Here is a 22,191-nt window from a genome sequence, read left to right on the forward strand (position 1 = left end):
GTGTTGTTTTATTTATTAGTTATAAAATAGTGTACAAAAGCGCCGTTGGACCAAATGATACAGCGTACAATATATATGGGGAAACGTGTCCCGTAATTATTATAAACGAAGACATTTCCCCCAAAATTACTCCTTTATTCGAGTAGAGCGTATAAGCTGTATAAATGCCGTACACTTGCCTGCTTTAAACGAAGAGCTCTTTCGAGCATCAAGTACGTAGAGTTCCAACGGGTCTTTACGTCTAAAATCACGCTGACATCTCCTAACCCAAATGAATCGATCAACCGCCTAAAAGCCTCTTCTTTAACATTTGAATAGCGTATCTTTACAATCGCTGCCCTTATCTGTAAACAATAAAATTTGAACCTTCATACTCAGAGACAATTATTTTAAAAATCGTAATGATGAGATCAGCAGCTCCAAAAAAGCAGAGAAGAAATAATTCATACCCGTGTATGTACGATTCAGTATTTACGTTATAATCATGTCACGGTGTGATTATAGTATTTCAAAATGAAGCCGAGAATTGTAATATGAATAAAATTTTTAACATAGTTAAGTTGTATAAGAGGTTTAGTATTAAACGAGTACTTTGAACAAAAGTCACGTCAGCTTAACTCATAAGGGTTCAACAGCCTATTAAAGTACTTCACCTTAGCAACTGTGTTGCCAATGTCAGAGTCAGATTTTAGCACCTCAAAATCTTCCGGTCCGTATTCGCCTTTGGTTTAGATTTAAGGTGCTCCAGTATTGCCGTTACAGAAATATGAAGCACGTGTGCAAAGCAGCGAATTCGATTACGCGTTCTATATCGAAGACCTAAGATTTCACTTTTTTTGCTGAGCTCTTTCGAAAAAGTTTCATTATTGGAAGCATTATCTGTTGTGATTGCTAACACCTGCGAATGACCCAAAGCAATATACCGTATCATTTAGAAGTTAAACACAGAAACCTCGCGGAATTATTTAAAAATGTAACCTCGTATTCAGAATGCCACCTTTTTCCAGAGAACTTCAATGAAAATTCCGCCCGAAGCCAACCACCCCCTCAACCCCCTCTATAGTTACGCTAGTGATAAAACTTGAAAACGAAATATAAAATGTGCAAGGAAATTTACATTAAGTAGCCACTGTAGAATTAAAACGACTAAAGTTTTACACGCCCTATCTTGATGGGCACCTGCAGGAGGGCCAATAGGACAATTGTTCCCTTCGTGAGCTTTTCCCCGCTGCCCCCTTTCATCGAGGTTTGCCCCACCGTTATTTTTGGTAACAACGTACTAATTGAATTGTCGAACTTTATTTTGGGGGATACACCGCTGTAGGAGTGCACATGGAGCAGAGAGGGGGATGTCTATCCGGTGATTGAGAATTTCATTCTCAATCACCGGATAGACACAAAGAGCTTGGCTCCAGCCGTTCACCCGCGCCTATCCCGTTCCTCCCCCACCCGCGCCCCCATCTCAATCACCAGAATTTCTAATCACCAGAATTTCTATTCACCAGATTCTCCCGTTCACGGGTTGCTTTCCCCCAACCCCCATTGACTGGATACTTTATCTCTCGTTCACCAGCTCCTTTCCCCCATTGCTTTCACCCCTTCTAATCACCAGTTGCTTTCCCCCAACCCCCATTCACTGGATACTTTATCTCTCGTTCACCAGCTCCTTTCCCCCATTGCGTTCACCCCTTCTAATCACCAGTTGCTTTCCCCCATCCCCATTCTCCAGAATTTGTTTTCCTCGCGCAGATATCTGGAGATTAGATTTTTACCCGTTTGCTTATCGCTTCAGAACCCCTTAATTTCTAATCTCTAGGCAATAATAACAAGTTATTTTCAATTTAATTAATTTCCAATTTTATTTTACTTTTAATTACATGATTGCGTAAAACAGGTTCTAATATTAGACCGACATTATAAATAACGCGTTTAAATCGCATTTTATCAATATAAAAAAAATTAACTCGATCTTCGTAAGGAATATGTACAATTTCATTTAATGGGCTGAAACGAACTACCTTCTGCAAGTGCGGATTGTATAAATAATTTTAATAAAAGTTCTACCTCACCACGTCTGACCGGAATAGATATGAAATCGTCATCCTCCAGTGCCGCTGCCCTTGGTGGTGCCGGGATCTCCCATTCTTGCGAAAGGTACTTTTTTTCCGATGGTGAATTATCCCTCGACGGACAGTGTGGAAAGAATCTAGCATGTTCCCATTCTGGTACGTCTCCTGATTCCCATCCTTCTAATACGCCATGGCACTTGTAACATCGTACTTCATCGCCCCGCTGAATATAGTAGAATCCAGCCTTCGCTAGTTGTTCCTTAGTAACGTGGGGGTTTCTCCAGTGACGAAAAGTTTCAAGTCGATACGCTTCGATGTCCATACTGTAAACTGATAGTTTCTATAAGCTATTGTCAACATTCTTAAGCCTAATTGGTTAAGCCTAAATTTCAATAAATGTTTTTTCTATTTATTTTGGTTAGACTCTAAGACTATTTGACTAGAATCTAAGTCTATTTACTTCAATTTAAACAAGGCCTAATTTCCCTCTACAGTAAAATAATAAAGTCACTTACTTTTACGGAAATCCTTAAGCCTTTGCCAGTAAATAGAGTCGAGAAGGCGGGGAACGGAGCGCGAAAATCTACGTGTCTCTTCTCGATGAGGTCCAGGAACTAAAAGAACGCTGAGTCGTATATCTAGAGATCAAATAACACTCGAAACTTCAAGTAAATCCTGATTTCTCATTGGTTGAAACCAATTGATGTCACGGGAGAATGTAAAATGTAACCAAAAATAGAGGTTACTGCTCATCGGTTAGCGATAAAAAATTCGTCACGTGTTAAATTAGGCAGATTAGAATAGCTGAAAATACATTGCGCTTACTTCCCCCCCCCCTAATTTACTTCTGATACAACTTTGATAAAAATTAATCCTGTTTCGGGGAGAACCCCCAGGAGGAAATCTTAGAGACTATTAACTCGGTAGAATACACTATTTTAGCAATTGCAATTGCATATAATCCTTGTTATTGTAATGTTTGATATATACTGAAATGATTATTGTTGGATAGGAAAATAAAAGAATCGTGATAAAAGTTAATTTTTTTATTCCATATTAATAGGTATGGATAGTAGAATCATACTACTATGTATGGAGCTCCTATCATCCCAGTATAACTGATGTTCTACAAATTGTAGGAACATCCGATTTCCTGCTACATCTTCTCTCTCCTCAATCCTAACAGAACAATACATAAAATTTTAACTTTAGTACAGCATATATAATTCGTGAAATTTAATTTATTACCTTATTCTAAGCTCATATTTTATACTATCGTCATTTCGGCTCGTCCATAAAATTCTATTTATAATCTCTTCAATTCTACATGAAGAAAATTAAAATCTTTAATTTTTTTGTCCCAAAAGTTATTTAAATGTTAAAATAATATTTACCGCATTTTGATTTCTTTTTGCATCGGTCCAGATCAGAATAATTTGTTCTAATTGATTTACTCCCTTTTTATACCATTTTCCATCCCCACCATTTCCTAGCCCCTATATCCTATCTCCTTCTTTTCCGTGATGAAATCTAAGTTAGTGATTGAGTGTGGAATCTATTCAGTGTGGGTAAAGTCTGTAAATTTTTCCATTGGTTAAATAGTGTTCGTAGATAATTAATTTCGTGAGACTGGGAATTTCCACCATCTTCCTCTTAGCGTACGTCACGAGAAGATGGTTTAGGTTCGTGCAAAGTCTAACAAATTTACAGATAAGAGTCCGCATTGTAGTACGTTCTTGCATTGGACTGGTTGACTTAACGAAATTCTGGAAAAAAAGGGTAAGCGATTTTCAATAAAGAGTCTTTTTTTGTTACGTTTTTTTAAAGTATTTATTAAGAGTGAAAAAAGTTACATAGGAAAAATTGTTTACAATTGTTTTTCTCGCGTACATGAGTTTATATTATTAAATAAAATGGCAGAGTCAAATTTCAATCTTTTTTATCATTACAAGACCCAAAGCTAACTAAATCCCTGTTAAATTATCTAAGGCAATGTTTTTTTCACCAATCTTATTTTGCGTGTACTAAAGATATTTTGTTAATGACGGGTAGAAAACATATTTCAATGGTTCAAGACGGTAACAGATTTCAATGACTTTTAGAAAGTACTTTAAATAGAACGTACAGGAATAATGCAATAATATATTTCTACCAATGTTTTGTTTTCATGCTAGATTGCGTAAACCACCCACGTTGTCCTAACTAGTTTACCAATACTTTCTGATTCTATTTTAATTTTTTTGTTTTTGGATGGTTTATTTTATTCGAAAGTAAATGGTTTGGCACTCATAGAAGTGCGCGCATGTTTTCGAGAGAGGTCGGGTCATATCTCTAAAAGATACCAGATAGCGTGGGAATATATTGTTTTATCCTCTGGAACCGGATTTTTTCCAGTCAGTCACCATACCTCTCTCTCTAGCTAATGGATTCGCTAAATTCGATGTGATGATTTTTCTAGCATGATTTGCGAAAGATAAAAATATCTTGCTGTCGTTTTTTTCCCAATTTTTGGAAAACTTTTGGTAGTACGTTTTTGTACTCTGTCCTTTAGTTCTATGCAAAATATACATTACGCAATATTCGCCGCAAACGTTACTAGTTAGTCCTTGCAATCGTCTTTTGCTAAATGTCCACGTCTTACACATTGAATTTAAATATTTTCTGATTGTGGGTAAAAATGGGGGAAGCCCCATTGAATCAAAATAGAATCCCCGTTTTCGGCCATCGACGTAGACGCAAATCCAATGAGAACCTGTTTCGCCCCTTTTATCAAAATTAATGATAAGCGATTGCGGATATTTCACCATGGGTTTTAAATTATCTGAAGAAAACACGCCTAAAAAGTTCGGTGTTTTATACAGTGCCTGAGATAAGTCCACGTTTGTCGTAGTCATTTTAATAGTCTCGAATAATGTTCCTATTTTTATCTATCTGTAAACAAGATTGAAATTCAGCGTACACGATAACGACCGTAGAATCTTTTAAAGGGGTACCAAATCCTAAATCTAAACGTAGTTGCCCTCTCTTTACGGGGTTCCAAAACGTGACGTCACTGGCCGAATTGTCGGGGGTTAAATCAAAAGCATATAGGGCAAAGCCTAGAGGAAAGTGAGCCAGCGCAATGTGATTTCCCTCGTCTTGGTAGAGTATCCCAGATCCCGAGAATAGCGAATGATAGGCCAGCGTAAATTGTTTACTATTAAAATTAGGGGTCAACGCTTTCGAAGGGATTTGTTCGTTATCAACGTATAGAGCCAGATAATTTAGGTCGAAATTTTCAAAATTATAAGGATTAGACTTAACGGAGCCCTTATACGCTTTGTTGGTGGCTAAACCAATAATGACTCTGTTGGGCATCGGACCTAAGAATATATTGTCAAAACTATCGTTCTGAATAGAACTAGCTAATGTTTTAACTTTAATTTCAGTACGAGTAAAGGGATATTTGGCATTGCTACGTAATAATCCTTGCTGATGGGCTAATAAAATTTTAGGCATAATTTTAACTTTACGTACAATTAGAGCAGCGTCTATAAATTCGACTTTATACGCGTCGACAGTGTCGCTAAAAAGGGTAAAATTATCGCTATTTCTAGTGAGTGAAACCTTAAGTTGTACGCCATTAATTAAATATTTGTTGAAATTAAAAATGTCACAAAAAATGTTCCCGTAAAGTTCAATTTCTTTTGATTCAGCAGCTAGAACCTGACGTTTTATGAATCCGGCGTTTGTTATCAGATCCATACTTCCAGCCGTGTCATCGTACCATCCAGATGTCGCAAGGTGAGTGTTTTTTGCATCGTACCCAAAGTTGAGCAAGGTTTCGATATAGGCCCTATAGGGGTAATTTGAGGCCGATGGTGAAACCGTCGTATCATTGAGTTTCACTTCGCATTGTTTGAATAGCGAATGCAGAGAATTGTTCACGAGCGAAACGTTAGACCCAGCATCCAAGTTGTCACCGTTGGTTTTGACGATTTTTACTTTACAATATATCATTGTCATTGCCAAATCTGTGTAAGAGTCTCCCGTACCCGGTACCACGAATTCGATGATAGAACTGCTGTCGATAGATGAAATTGGCTTACACCATACCGTTTGACCTTTTTCAACGCTGAGTTGAGTTGGTAGTTCGTTGAAAATATTTAATTCGCTTTTAAGTACTTCCATTTTTTTAGAGAGCAAAAATATCGCGAACCGTACGCGTGAACTTGCGGCGTTTAACTGAACTCTTTTTCTTTTTCTTCAATGGTTTCTTAGTAGTTTTTCTTCTCTTGCGACGACCCGAACCTTCTTGCGCTGCCATTTCGTCCACAGTTTCTGTCATTCGTTTATTGGCTGACGTTTTTAAGTCCTGACCTTGCAAGACGTCTCCGAGTACTTTCTTTCCTGTAGAAAGAGCCCTTTTTCCCACGTATTTGGCAGACTGTTTTAGGAATGGGAATACAAACCTAGCTAGCCCTGAAAAAAAGCTACCAATTCCGTGTCCTTTTTGTCCCGCAAACCCAGAGAAATAAGGTAAATCTACTCCTCCCCCCGCCTGATTTAAATAATATTGCATGTAGGGACAATTTCTATCAACGTACTGATAAGCCATTCTTTTTTTTTTTACTGAGCTCGTCGTAAATGTACTTTACACGTGACTGAACCAAACTGAAATGGCACGAATTCACCTAAACTAGTTCTTATATTAATGTCGATACAGTCAAAATAATTTCTACTCAGTTTAAGGTAATGCGGAGAATCGAAAGTTTTTGAAACGGTTGATCCATTGGGGGCGTTTTGGTCTACAACAATTGTTCGCAAAAGGGGGGCTAATGTATCCCCAACCATTTCATTTCCTACCAAATCGGAATACACGAACATAAGATCGGGGATGAATAAGTTTAATTGCATAGGGGAATCTGATCTGAATGCTACCTTAGGTGAAATATCAGTAACATTATCTCTAAATCCTAAAATTTTCCTCAACTTTGGCGTTAACTCGAGTTGATAATAATGTTTACTATAGGAAGTGTATTGTACGTGTCCACTTTCTAAACTATATTCAAATTTTCCTAATGAATCATTATCGAACTCTGAATTAGCGCTTTCCTTTAAATCAAGGTTCAAACTTTTAATACTTTCATTAAGTACTGTCAAAAGTTCATGAGGATTTTTGTAGTAGCCCTGAGGTATCTCGCGGAAGTCGTAGGTATATTTGTAATCTACTATGTGGGCTGGAGGTTTCGATAGTAATTCCTTAATTTCTATTCCACATCCCATTGGCTCGCTTACGTTATAAAAAGATAAAGGATAAATAATTTCTACCAGAGCAATTTCCCAATCTCCGCGTAAACTAATGGGTTTGGCCAACGTTGTAGAATACGAGGCTAGAGTATTTTCTGAATTATTCTTATTCTTATCTCTAGTATTACTAGGAAGAGTTATGTAAATCCCAGACGTCATCTTGATTAACCCAACTATTAAACGATGGAGGATATCCTAGCCAACTAACGTACAATTGTTTTACTCCGTTTTTAGTTCTCTGACGTAAAATCTTGTTTAACTTGAACGAACGAGGCGCACTGACCTTTTGAAGCTCTCGAAAATAGAACGTTCCTTTTATATCGGTTTCTGCCAAGTCTTTTATTTTATAAACGGGGGGATGTCTTTTAACTATAGCTACGATTTTAAATATTTCTTCGGTATAATTAGCTTCGAAACCCTTTTGAAATATCATTTTAGTTGTATTTATTCTAACCAAATCCCCTACTTGGAATTGCGGTTTCATTTTCAGTTTCTCGGCATAATATTTAGAGTAGATATTATTGTACACACGTAATACGTTATTTTCCGAAACGTCATTAGGGGCCATTTTAATTGAGCTATGATAAGAGGAATTGTACGCTTCGACCAAGTCCTGTAAGACTTCCAAATATCTATTTGTGGAGTGATGGGTAAAATATCTATACATTTTTGTTTTTAACGTTCTATTAAACCTTTCTACGATAGAGGCTTTTATTTCGTCATTTTCGGTACTAAAAAATTTAACTTTATTCTTTTTGAAATATCCTTGTACTTCTTTATTCCTAAATTCCGTGCCCTTGTCCGATTGAAATTTATATGGAATTCCGTCTTTAAAAACAATTTTTATATTTTTCAAAACCTCTTTCCCCGATTTAGTTTTAAGAGGTAACCCCCACGCTTTTCTACTAAAACAGTCTATAATTGTTAAAATGTATTTGTATCCGTCATTATCTGCCTCTAACGAGCGCATATCGTTAATATCAGCCTGGTATTGTTCCCTTATATTACTAATTACTATTTTATTTCGTTGAAACTTTTTATATTTCGGCCTATGCATCGTAAAAGCGTCGATTCCTCTTAACCATTTTTCTACAGTTTCCCTACTTAAGCCGTGAGACTTTACGGACTGGAATAACCTTTCAGCGCCTCCGAAAGAAGCCGGATGCTTCGGGTTAAAATATATTTTTTCTAAAATAGCTTCGCCCATACTTTAGACTTTTGCGCGCGACTCCTTGTTTGTTTATAAGAGTGAAGAGAAGAGTCAGACGTGGAGGAGTGATCTCGGTCGAGGCTACGAGGGGGACGGGGCTTATCTCTCCTGCGCGCACGCCCACTTTGAGGAACCGGATACTCGCGCTTAACGGGAGAACGTCGTTGTCGGGTTCTCGGAGCTAGCGGGGAGGGAAAGCCTTGGATTGCCGGTGAAGAGTTAAATTGGGTTAAATTGGAAATAAACGCGAAATATCCGATAGGTTTTGGGTGGGTTTTAGGATTTAAATACGCTTTGGTAATTTCGCTAATATTGGAACCTTTAATAGGTCGACCGTTTATTACGAGCTCCCCGTTTTCATCCCACCGTATTCTTTCGGGTACAGTTTCCAACTGATCCACCATGCTTTGCGCTTTTTGGTAATATATCAAAGGCAAATCGTCTATCCAGTCCCTACTTAGCGAGTCGAATGCGGGGGCAATTTCGATTTCTTTAGGAGCCGATGCTTGCTTACGTAGATTTCCGTGTGTCATTAAAGCTTGTTCGTATAAAATCCATTTCGAGGCGTCGTCTAAATCTTTCATATTTAATATTTGGTCCATCTTAACGTCTAATTCAGAGACTGTCAGAGCGAGGGGGTGCGGGAACGGGTCTGGCTTTAAAACGCCGCTAGGGACGAGAATCATTTTTCTGGCGTGTTTCATTGTTTACTACCAAATATAGAACCAAGAAGGGTTGAAACGACGGGTAGAAGAAACGAGAAAAATCCGCCCCCAGACTGAACTAACAATTTCTTTTTACTTTTCCAAGCTACCCGCTTACTAGCTAGTTTTCGAAGGGTATTTTTATGACGAGATAACCTGGTTTTTTGGGTATTTGATAGTTTTACGTTACCAATTAAAGTGTTATGAATACATTCACTGATAGCGTCTATGAGGGATTTGTCGGCTTTAGCTAAAATGGCTTTTCTTTGAACGGGTTTGCAACGACCGAGATATCGGAGAGCGTCTCTCTCGATACGTACTCTACGAGACATGATTCATAACTGATTGAAGTTACGAAATGTAAGTTCTATTTATTTATTTAGGGAGATAACCGTAGCACGTTTCTCCCGGTAAAATATTAGTCAAGACTCTTTGATCTTCGGGACAAGTTTGAGTTAAATTGAATACTAGGTAACCGTGAGGTCTCGAAGTCGCGTCTTCGTAAGCGTCAACTACAAAACGCCACTTATCAGGGAACATTTGTCTAGCGAGATAAGCCACTTGCTGACGGTCTCGGGGACTTTTCAATAAAATTATGTAATGCGAATTCAGGGATATGGATCTGCTATCTTTTGATTGATGGAATAAGTTCTGTGTAATAAAAATAACGCTTAGAGAACGGTGATGGGTGCCTTTCACGAATAAATCACCAATTTGACCTTTACTCTCGCTCATCTGGTCGTCGATAACTAATAATATAGGATCTTTTCCGTCATAATCAGATAAAACAGGCAATCCTTCTTTAAAAACTACCCTGTGCTTCATTTTATCGTATAGAGCTTGCCATTCTCCGTAATACCAATGTATTTCTTTGAAACCCGGAACAAACATTTCCTCTTCGTGATTAATTATAGATTCAATTAAATAGCTTTTGCCACTCTGACTCGGGCCTGCCGTTACGCAATTAAACGGATGAATAAATTGCATGGTTATCTCCCTTCGAGTACTAGCGTACAAATGAAAATGTAAATTAAAATTCGGTTAAATTTATGGGGCTCTTCAGCGGAGGAAAAATATAATCGAATAACCTATTGCGTCCCTTACCCCGTATAGGTTTGATATTCACATTAGAGTCGCAAGACTATATTTACTTTAGAGTCGTAAGACTGAAACCTATATTCACTTTAGAGTGGTGAGACTAATTTTAAACGAGAATTAGCGATTGGAGGGTTCTACGTCCCCGTCCTCAGTACCAATTAGATTCGCTTTATAGCCGTAGGGTACCGTAGTGAAGTCGTCCAGTAACCGTACCTTGTCTACGACGGGTCTATAGATTTTAGTACGGTCGACGGAAACGACCGTATGATCGGGTAGACGCAAAATCTGCCTCGGCTGGGGTACGGTTACTGGCTCGTTCGTTTCTCCGTCAACACCTATTAATCTTTTAAGCGTGTCCATATTAACCAAATCTTTAATGCCTTGATTTATACGGAACCCTTTGACTTTCATTTCGTAGGATACTTTACCGGTCGTAGGGTTCAGTACTTTAAAGGCGTAATTTTTTGCGCCACCTGTTGCCAATTCTTGGATGTACGAGCCTTTTCCGTACTTTGCCAACTCATCGGTCATGTCTCCGAGATAGTTGCCCGTATAAATCTCTATTCCATCTCGTTCTTTTAGATAAATGCAACTATCCGTATCATAATAATACGTAAGCTGGCCTAATCTCCTTAAATAAGAGTATAACTTGATCCTAGCCATTGCGGTCGTATAGGCAGCAATTACTACGTTCGTGTTTGGGTAAACAAGATCAATATCTTTCAAAAACGCCCACTTGATCACGCAATGCGTTTGACTTAAGGGAATAACCGATTTAACTTCTATGTCTGGGTCTAAGAATAAATCGAAAAACTTTTTGGGATCGCTAATAATAGCCGATTGGTCTTTGCGAGGGTTTAAACCAAAACGACCCCAAAAAGAGTTAAGACAAAGCTTCGCGATGGTACGAAGTCCAGGGTTCTTTTTAATATTGGTAGGATCAAGTTTTACTCCTTCCTTTTCGTAATATTCGTCAACGTATTTCTTAATCTCTTCATCGGTCTCTATTCCCGTGGGTAAGCCGCTGGATTCCTGTTTGAGTTTAAGAAACGCGTTGACGTACTCTGAGAAAAGACCGCCCTCTTTCGATATCGGGTCGTATTTTACTACCTCGTATTCCCAAATTTCGTGAATAGAAATGACCTTGTAACCCATTTCGATTGCCAACTGTACCTCATCTGCAACCCAAGTACCAGTTATTTGTCGTTCTGAGTCTTCGTGGGGACAATCCTGCTGGTTTCGAGACTCACTACATTTTTGGCAGTTGGCAAACACTAGTTTCGATCCTATTCTTTGGGGTAAAACGGGATGGTAGAGAGATTGAGGCGGTAACATTGTGGCTTTTATTAATCCGTTTACGGTAGAAATGTCCGGGAAAGGAGCTTTTACATGTATTTTAGGGTGTCCCACTGGTAACTTGCAATACTTGTTACACCACGGATAGAGTGAACAAATATCAATGTATTTAATTTCCTCCCCCTCTTTACACTTGTGATGTAATTTCAAGGCTGACGTACGTCCTCCGAAAAAGGCTTCGCGGGGGCGGATTGGTTCTTTAATTTTAAATTTTAAATTTTCGGTAGAAAGATATGCGTCGATGACGGAGTTAGTACTCCGCTCAGCTTTGAAGGTACATTCCCATTTTTCATGGACAGTGTATCCCAATTGTTTCAAGCGGTTAGTGGTAGCAATGGTTGACGCGTATCGCGAATTATGGGTCTGAGTGTGGTCGCCGTATAACGCTAAGTTTCTATTGATAGGAAAACACGTTTTACACCCGTGATAATAACAACCGTGATATTGAAAGACTTCGTTATCGAGAAGTCCGTCCACGTTAATGTTAAGAATTCTAGGTTCAAATCCATTAAAAGCAGACTGAATTTCCTTCCCTCGTAAGTGAGACATCCATTCAAGCCATTCGATCGCTCCAAAACTCTGGTTGCAGTTCATACGATAGCCGAAAGGGGGCACTACACCAATCGTATCGGGCTGTAAAAAGTGTTTCCTAAAGATAAAACTGCATACTCCCGCAATCGTTATCGCAGTTAAGAACGGGTCTATTTTGAATTTATCCATGAAAATAGAACGATATGATAAACAGCCTTGCAAAAGAATGTTTACGTCCTGGCGACAGTACCGGATTAAATCTCTTTTATAATCAAAATAATTAAAGTTGGGGTCCGAATTTCCGCAAGCTTCGGACCGGGAATCGTTATACCACTGGATAAATTCATCGTAGGCCTTACCGCTTAAACGATTAGGGTCGTACGCCTCCATCGGAGGCATGTCATTATGTAGTACGTAATTGGTTTCGTTCGAACGGGCTGGATCAAATTCATGGTCTACGGTATTAAACAGTAAATGCGGGAAATGTCCCTTATTTAAATTATTATCTAAACCAAATGTGGAAACGAATTGAGAAAGGGCAAAGGGCATAAAATTTAAGGAATCTAAGAATTTTAATTTTTTATACTGTACATTCATGAATTTGGTCCCGTCTGTCAAGACTTTAGGGGTCCACTTTAAATCGACCATTTTACGTACTATAAATTGCGCGTCGTAACCTTTAGCGTTATGGGCAATACATATTATCTTATCAGCCACTCTGTTAAGCGTACGAAGATACTCTAGAAAGTCGCCGACGGGGTCTTTTGAGAGAAATATTTTCTCCCGAGGACCACTACCGCATTTAGCGCATGCGTACTGACTATCTTTTTCTTCGAAACAGAATTTACACGCTTTTTGCGAGACGCATAAAATTGGTTCGTGAATCAAAGCATTGGCGTCAGTACGATTTGTTTGTTTACATTCCAAGTCATAAAAAACAAAGACTTCCGTTTTTGGAGTACTTCTCTTGGTCAGTGGTGATTGTTCATTATCGGAGTCGTGGACCCGTTTATTATTGCTATTTATTCGAGAACGAGTAGTTTTATCGGCAGAATCTTTACGGACGGTCTTTAAAGGTTGCATGTAACATAGATGATCTGCGGGGTTAAACTCACTACACGAAAGACAATAGGTCTCTCCACAAACGTGTACTGCCTTACGCTTAAACATACTGATAAATTTTCCGCAAAGATTACAAACGTAAATTTTATTACATAAGGGCTCGGGTCCTGATAAATGGTAATCGTAACAATTTTGATTAGGGAAAACTCTTAAACATGTTTGGCAAGTTATTTTATCTACGTCCTTCCTGCAATCTTGTTTTCTACAACAAGCGTGACAGAAAAGAATGCATTTATGCTCACTGAGATTATTAAAACCTACTAAACATTTTTCGCAAAAGTAATTAAACGCGAAAAGGGGTTTGGGGTTAGTAATTACGTTGAAATGTGTGTCAATATTTAGAAGATAAAGACGTTTGCGGAGAGGCCCTTCTAGTTCCCTCTCTTCTTTGCAGGGTTGGCAAAAATGATGTTTTTTTCATAAAAAACAAAAAAACAGTTTTTTATGATTAAAACATGTTTTTTTTGTTTAAAATGAGTTTTTTATTACAACAAAAAAAAACAATGTTTAAAACAGGTTTTAAACCTTTTTTTAGTGGTAGTGATTATGTCTAGCCCTACAAACTACAATCTCGAGATAATCACAAATAACGAGACAAGGCCGGCTTGTACTTTCTTTCACGTGTGCTGCTGCAACACTAAACTAGCTGTTGTGTTCTTGATAATTATAGTTATTTAGGAAGATTTATATATTAAATTCAATTTTTTTTTCGAGCTAGAGGCAATAACTAAAGACATGACTCCTGCACATTTCTTAGGAAATATGCTAGACCCAAGGTTCAACGGAAATCAACTGGATGAGGACCAACGTGACTTAGCAATGCAGTACATAGCATCATATCACCCCTCGATAATGCCTGATGTAATAAAATATCAAGCAAAAATGTCGCCTTTTAAAGACTATTTGTTTTCAGACGTTGTACTCAAAAGTGAAATAAAACTTAGTTCTAGCTCAAGTTTGGCAGAGCAAACTATAGAAGTTGTTAATCAACTTCATACTGCTGTAGCTTCCTCAGCCGGAATAGAAAGAGTATTTTCAGCTTTTGGTCTGGTTCATTCTAAAATACAAAACCGACTGGGAACTGAAAAAGCCGCTAAGTTGGTTAAAAACACTGAATCAAAAACCTTTTCGTGTAAATCGTGTAACTAATGTTTAACTTTTGAATAAATGAAGTAATTTTTAAAAATGTAAATGTTTTTTTATAAAAAAAACCAAAATTAACATTATATGTAGCTTAAGGAAAAAAACATGTTTAAAACATTTTGTTTAAAACGATTAAAACAAATTGAAAAAAAAACTTGGACCGGTGTTTTAAACATGTTTAAAACATTTGTTTTAAACATTTTGTTTAAAACTTGCCAACCCTGCTTCTTTGACGTCGCCGAAAATAACTAAGGGTACGGGATCGCGTAATCGAAAAACGATAATACTGTATTCGGGCAAGATTTCTTGGAACCGAGTTAAAGCGTCCGGACCCGCGCATTCTTCGTCTGTTAATGCAGAATAAGCCAAAAGGGTCCTAGCTTCGCGGGTCTGTAATAGCATTTCAATATTTTTTCCTCTACACTGTCTTATAGTAGTATATTTTCTTTTAAGTTCTCCATCATTTTTATTTTCCATGTATTCTCTATGAGCTATGGCTACTACAAGAGCGCGTGCTAAACAAATTTTATCCTGGTTATTTATCGTTATCGTGCAATGTTTATAAAAAGAAAACTCTTTTTCAAGGGAAATCCCTAACCCAACTGATCTAATTCCTCCTTGCGGTAATCTGACTCGATTAAACGTAACCGTAACTATTCCTTCAAAAAAACTACCATCGTTCTCGGATCTATAGCTTTTTTCATCGATATACGTCATCAACCATTGCAAGTCTAATTGGTCCCGACGCCGGAAACTGACGTTAATTTGAAAACCGGGGTTAGTGACGTTCACGAATGAAACCGAAACCATATCTGAAGGCAAACAGTCCTCTAATAGGGTTTCCATCAATATATAAATACCATTTTCTATATTATTTTCTAACCGGACATTTAAAGTCCGTCCCATTAGTCCAAAATTTGGGAAATTTTGGATATTATTATTCAATATTTTAACAGAACCTGGTAAATTAGGAAAGGACGGAGGCGTTATTGGAACGTCAACCAACCCACCTCCAACTTGAGGAGGAGGAGGAGGAGACGAAGTGGGGGCAGCCAAATTTGCGTTCTCGGGGTTCGCGTTTTTCTCAGCAGTCTGAGACGATGGAGGTGAATACTGCGGAGCTCGTGAGGGGCCTGCGACCGCTATAGGGTCATTATTACGCTGAGGGGAAATATTATGAGGTGGCCTACTACTACTAGCCGTACGAGCAGCTAACAACGCTTTAGCTTCCTCGAACATTTCGGCTGCCCTTGCGGCTGCGGCTGCAAGTTCCTCCGCGTCCCGTCGGGCAACTTGTACGTTCTCAGCTAAGCGCTGAATGCTGTCCGTACTGAGGGACGACATGATAAAATTATCTTCCAAAGATAAAGAGTGGCATGTGTCATCTGATTCTAGAAAGGGTGAGGGAGCATCCATAGGCGTATACGAGGGCGAAAAACGTACTTCGTCATGTGGAATAGAACTAGGTCTTAAAAGGGGTGAAGGTAAATTATCGATAGGGGGCGAACAGATTTGATGGGTTAGTTGATATTCTCTAAGATAATCTCGTACCATTGTCATTTCTTTTAAACGTTCCAATTGCGAATCAGTTACTGTAGTTAAGGAAAGGGTAGGGTCTTGGGTATCAGTTAAATCTATTATTTCCATTTCTGGAGAATCGGGTAAAGTTACTATGGGTACTTCCGGGAGCTCGTTATCAGTTATATCAATCAATTCAGGGGAGTCGATTATAATCATTTCCGGGGTATCAACTAAATTAATTTCTGGGTATTGTACACCTTTCATTTTAATGCCGATTTACTTAAACCTTATTCAAAAAATTACGATAAAAAAAATCAAAATAAACTTACGTAGAGAGAGAGAGAGAGCGCGCTTCAAAAATCCTGGTACTAGACGCACAAAGAACAACAATAGAGTGACGTTCCCCCGGTTCAGGCGCCCCCCTTATATAGGGCCTAGGGGAAGATAGTAAGCTTATCTCTTATTCCCAAAGAACTTGTTCAGTTCTCGAGAATATATTAGGGTTATGCTAAAATTTATACTTATTTTCGCAAAATATTCCATTTAACTTCATTTCCGATATGGACACTGAAGTACAAACATCTGCCATAATCACCGTCCTGAAACAACCTTCTAAAATTATAGCCGTAGTGATTATTTTAATTACAATTTTCTTATTTGAGTTCATTTTGTGGTATTTTGAAAACGTTTCTACCGTAAAATTGTAACTTTTTTCACTGTAGCTCACAAAATGGTATTAAAAGTATACTAATTTTATGTTAATTTCTATTAATTGTATTGTTTTCTAGGATATGATTGCATCACAAGCTCTCGAAAGGAAACTACAATGGGTTTTTTTTCTTCTTCCAAGTGGATTAATATGTGACGTCAATGGGGATAATTAGAGGCAGTTTCGAGCACGGGACGGTTTAATTTCGAGTGTCTAGAACTGTTATCTCAGAGAGAGAGAGCCGATAGAATTTGAGGGTTATTTGAAGTTTAGATCACGTGATGAATTAATCTCAACAAGATAGGAACTGATTAATCTCCCATGCGTCATTTCTCTCTGAGACGCTGAACTGAAAAGAAGTGCATCCGCTTTGCTCTCGTCATCTACCGTAAACATGGAAAAACGATCTATTGGTAAGCATTATTTTATTAATACTATTACTATTTCAATGGACAAAGGCTTAACATTTTCATTTTCTATAGCCGAGACGCATACCGTATCCAAACGCAGGGGCCAAGAAAGACGTATCAACATAAAAATCACGTTAGGAGGATCAGTCTACATTTCTTTTGGTTTCGACGGATCAAAATTACAAGTTCTCTTCTTCAAAAAATCGAACGAAAATATTCTGTTCCTGACCTCCGAAGCTTTCACCAATCTACTCTCTCTTTGGGGAGAGCTTTTCGCCGCTACGCAAACCGGAGCATCGTCTCTAACCCACAACATCATCGACTATCACGACAACAACGTATCCGTCGTCGCCACTACCAACAACATCAAATTGAACTCTGCCTACGGTCATGTTCTGGATCTGGGAGCTCGCGAAATCGGTGAGTTCCAAAAAAAAATTGATTTTATTCGGTTTCAAATAAATCTTTTAAACGAACATAAAAATGTTATCGAATGCATGTACTTAGCTATTGTTAAAAACCTTAAAAAAATTCACGAATTATTATATGGAAAACCTTTCGAGGGTTTATTTTTGTACCCAGATCAATTTAATTCGTACCATCAAGTAAAATCTTATTTTGGCTGTTTTAAATCACCCTCGGAAGTACTACAAGATTTTACTAATTTACTCGTAGATAATCAATTAACCTGTAAACTTAGCTACTTTAATTTGTTTTCATTGTGTAATGCACAAGATAACCATCTAATGGAATATCTGATAGTACCTACTAACATGTAAACAAAGTTCTAAAATAAAATAAAAAATTAATTAAATTGAAAATAACTTGTTATTATTGCCTAGAGATTAGAAATTAAGGAGTTCTGAAGCGATAAGCAAACGGGTAAAAATCTAATCTCCAGATATCTGCGCGAGGAAAACTAATTTTGGAGAATGGGGATGGGGGAAAGCAACTGGTGATTAGAAGGGGTGAACGCAATGGGGGAAAGGAGCTGGTGAACGAGAGATAAAGTATCCAGTGAATGGGGGTTGGGGGAAAGCAACCCGTGAACGGGAGAATCTGGTGAATAGAAATTCTGGTGATTAGAAATTCTGGTGATTAGAAATTCTGGTGATTAGAAATTCTGGTGATTGAGATGGGGGCGCGGGTGGGGGAGGAACGGGATAGGCGCGGGTGAACGGCTGGAGCCAAGCTCTTTGTGTCTATCCGGTGATTGAGAATGAAATTCTCAATCACCGGATAGACATCCCCCTCTCTTGGAGCAATTACTTATCACTTATAAAAGATTTTATCCCGTCTTAATTTTAACTCAAAGCTTGTTTATTTATCAGACAGTTTTCTGTGACCGCCGCGCGAGCTAGCTCTCCCACTCCCCCCGCGTGGAATGATGCCTGCGGGCGCGCGTGGCTATCTGCTGTCTATCAGTTTAAGAAAACTAACTTAAAACAACGCGTAGAATGTTTGTACACAGTCTATTTAGGATACAAGTTTACTATAAATAGCATAAAATACCTTGGTTATTTTTCTTTCTTTTACTAAATCGAAGAATTTTTCACATATATTGACTCCCGTGTGCCTTGTGGGAAAATGCACAAACCCAACGAGAATGTTTCTTTATTTCCATTGCTCAGATATCCAATGAGCAGTTACGCCTATAAAAGGAAATCGATTGGGCGATGTCCAGTCATCCAATGTAAACGATATTTGACTGGAAATGCCCTACACAAAATATATTAAATAATCAACAAAACCTCAATTAGTAGCTGAAAATTCTCAGTGTATTTATTTTACAAGTTATAATGTCAGGTAAGAATGGTCGTTAATGGTGTTGCGTTTTCAAACCCCTTTAAAAGTAATATAAGTCTGACAATGAATATATTTTTTCAAAGTATTGGATCTTCGAAATAAAACATTGATCTTTGTCAGATATTCGTCTAATATGTGTATTTATTATAAACCAATAATTACAAGGCCTGGCTTCTATACAAGCGTAAGCCCGTCGTAGAAGTCATATCTAAGATGCCAACAAAGACGAATGATACTTCTATGATTTAAACGACACACTCGAATGACAAGGATAATATTAAAAATAGTAAAAGTTATAAATACATAGATTTTGAATCAGGGTTATTAGGACCCTAGAGTTCAAGTGACTGTCTTATATATGATAGTATGCGAATAATTGGCCTTAACGAACTTATTTCTGCTATTTAGGGGACCTACTGATATGTTCCTGTACAATTTCAGTAAGTGAGTAGGTAATTTGCAAAACGTTTCGCACATTGTTTTGCAAAAGATCCTCTACCCCTTTTCCCCTCTCCATTTACCCCCCCCCCCCGCCGAAACGACAATTTTGGTATGCACCAGTTTAAGGTATTTTAAAAATTAATGCATTTCTTACCTCGAACAGATTAGAAACTTTATCTCTTTCCATTGCGTGCAACTTAAGTATTTCCGTCTTTATGGTTTTAGCATTGAGCTTTAAACTTGTTGCAACACCAGTATTTTGCGGATTAATGGAACAAAGAAGATTTTGAAAAAGAGGGTCTTCAGCTACATCGAATGGTTTATCTTTTAAGATAATCCATCGATATAATTCCAGTTTGGCATTATCCAATGCCATGGGATCCGGCTAATAAAATAATGTATAGCGGAATTATACTAATGAATGATTATCAGAATTACCCCAAAAAAATACTAAAAGGAAGATTTTTGTCTACCCCTTAAATTTCAAAATTTAATTATAACTTATACTAAATGGAGTGAAAAATAACTACTCACACTACGAATCAGTAACGTAGTCAGCATTTGGTTTCGGGAAGTACACACAATAGTTCTTTTTATTAAGTAACGTGGCCTTCTTGTTTAAATGTTGCTCTTACGTCACAGTCTTTACTTTTCCTAGGCTTCGAGCGCCCGCTACAGTCGCGAGGAATATAGCTTTTACTAGCGCGCGTGCAAATTGCTCGTGCAAATAATACACTAATAAACCTGGTCCTTGTGACGTAAGAGCAACATTTTAACAAGTTGGACAAGACCACTTTTTCTTTTATAAAATCAACTATTGAATAAATATATTATACATAAACCATACGTATCGGGGGGCACGTGCCCACTGTGTCCCCTTGGCTACGCCACTGCGTCTTATTCGCCGTTTTCCAATTACATACAATAGCAGTGGATAAATTATTACCACCCAGGTTTCTAGGTGTAGTGCCCAGCGGGTAATAAAGAACTTACCGCTGATAAATTAGGAGTGACCAGATACTGAGGATGCTTTTTTTCAATGTGATATTTTAGGTTTCCGGTACTTATAGCCGAGTTAGACCGTTGTGAATATGACGCGCTTTCATAAATAAAATTCAGATTAACTCAATATCTCAAAACGTCTAAGGATGTTCGATTTACTTACTCCTCACAGTAACGACACTTGGCCACTTTCAAATTACGACTTCCATCATCGGACTCTTTATAAACTATATTGTAATGTTGCCAAACGTCACTTCTAGGCACAAACCGTTTCTCCGTCCTCGAACTGCCTTCACCGTCTCCCATAATTACTTTGTTACGCGGAATTACCAACAACCACGATTTATATGTTCTCCGGAAAAGCCATGTTTGCCCACGTTAACCATTCAGATAACGAATAATTATATAATATGTAGATAAAACACAACGTTTAACTCATCAAAAAATATTTTCGAATAAAAAAAACATTATGAAAACGAATAAGTTATACTATTGAGTTCTTTATCTTAAAAATATGTCTACTTTATTTATTGGATAATTTGTTTAATTAACAAATTTATTTATAAACAAGCTGGTTGATATCTAATCATTACTAATGTTATATAGATTTTTATCTGTCAATAAATGGACTTTGATTTTTCGCAACTGTGAGAATACATTGTCTAAAATATTCATATATAAGAGGGGTGGAAATGTAAACGGATGAAGTTATACGTTTCGCTCTAGATTTCGATTGTCTTTATTCGCGGATAAGAAAGGTCTATTTTATCCAAATTGATAAAATATCATTCAAGGTGAATAGACTTTATCCAATAGACAAAAGTTATACGAATTCCGAGCTCTAGGTGCGATCTACCAGCCTCCCGCTGTACCTAACGTTTCATTCGGTAACCCGCCGCTCGCCTCGCCAAGTGTTTTTTCGCCTCCCCAAACGCCAAATCAGCTCCATCAACTATTCGCCGCGCCGCAACAGGTGCAAAGAGCCGTACAGCAATCGTGACGTCACGAAACATTCCATTCAAGCCTGACTTTGCGAGTACTCCAGGCTACCAAAAGGGGAAATGGAGGAACGGCGCTAGCAACGTTTTCACTTCGCCCGCTCGAGCTGAGCTACGTAAATCTCGAAGCGAAACGAGTCTCGATGAATATAGCACGCCAACTTTCAAAGACAGCAGCTATAAGCCTTCGGAATCCACCCTTCGTAATACGACCGAACCTGTTTCCTTGCCTTTCGTAGGACCGCTCTTGACAAGAAAGGAATTGCCAACCCGCCAAGGTCGCAAAGAAAGACGCCGGGCGTATTCTAAAGATCGTGAAATTAATGATTGGGAAATTAATGAATGGGAAAATTAATGTTTTTTGTAAAACCATGTTTATTAAACACTATTGATTACAAAATCTGTTTTCGTGATTAAATAAATGCACACACAATGCCAATAGCGAAATTACTTCGATCATATATATTTAATTATTATACATTTTTAAAATTTTCTTAAAGCTTAATCCAGCAGACCTATTTAACAGAAACGAAGCAACGTGCAAACCTCAAGTTTCTTGGTTCATATCTTGAATTATATTTTTATTATAAAACCATTTCTGAGCTAAATGATCCAATTTAAAACCGTAGACATCAAAATGTTGACCGAAAGAACAAAAAAAATCTCCCACGCGTTGTCCTTTCCTATTTTTAGCACTGACGAAGATTCCTATCCAATGGCTTAACGGCATTGATGAGTCTTGTACATTGGCCACCAAACAAAAGGGCTTTTTTTTCGGACAA

At 37.9% G+C, this 22,191-nt stretch overlaps 1 protein-coding gene and 1 long non-coding RNA gene across 2 annotated transcripts; one reads left to right on the forward strand and one right to left on the reverse strand.

Moving 5' to 3' along the window:
* Positions 1-62: 62 nt before the first annotated feature.
* LOC149927129 (uncharacterized) lies at positions 63-20,753 on the reverse strand. Its single transcript, XM_090158179.1, has 6 exons — positions 20,575-20,753; positions 20,403-20,508; positions 19,564-19,794; positions 18,675-18,881; positions 654-898; positions 63-344 (listed from the first exon to the last, which is right to left on the reverse strand). The coding sequence occupies exons 1-4, from the start codon at positions 20,715-20,717 to the stop codon at positions 18,777-18,779; spliced, it is 585 nt and encodes a 194-aa protein (XP_090014305.1). The 5' UTR covers positions 20,718-20,753; the 3' UTR covers positions 63-344; positions 654-898; positions 18,675-18,776.
* On the forward strand, positions 5,654-17,881 carry LOC149927130 (uncharacterized). The gene is made up of 3 exons (XR_016473732.1): positions 5,654-5,852; positions 16,832-17,165; positions 17,235-17,881. It is a non-coding gene; the product is annotated as an uncharacterized LOC149927130 (long non-coding RNA).
* Positions 20,754-22,191: the final 1,438 nt, after the last annotated feature.

Source organism: Leiobunum rupestre, chromosome 9 (genome assembly GCF_980474605.1).
Source record: "Leiobunum rupestre chromosome 9, qqLeiRupe1.1.hap1, whole genome shotgun sequence".
NCBI classification, from domain to species: Eukaryota; Metazoa; Arthropoda; class Arachnida; order Opiliones; family Sclerosomatidae; genus Leiobunum; species Leiobunum rupestre.

Excerpts from the sequence above, each read along its gene's own strand:
- LOC149927129 (XM_090158179.1), bottom strand. The coding sequence starts at position 20,717 with ATGGGAGACGGTGAAGGCAGTTCGAGGACGGAGAAACGGTTTGTGCCT. Across the intron at positions 19,795-20,402 it reads TCACTCCTAATTTATCAGCG|CCGGATCCCATGGCATTGGA; the intron begins GTAAGTTCTTTA and ends TTATTTTATTAG. Across the intron at positions 18,882-19,563 it reads AAGTTTCTAATCTGTTCGAG|GGCATTTCCAGTCAAATATC; the intron begins GTAAGAAATGCA and ends TATTTTGTGTAG.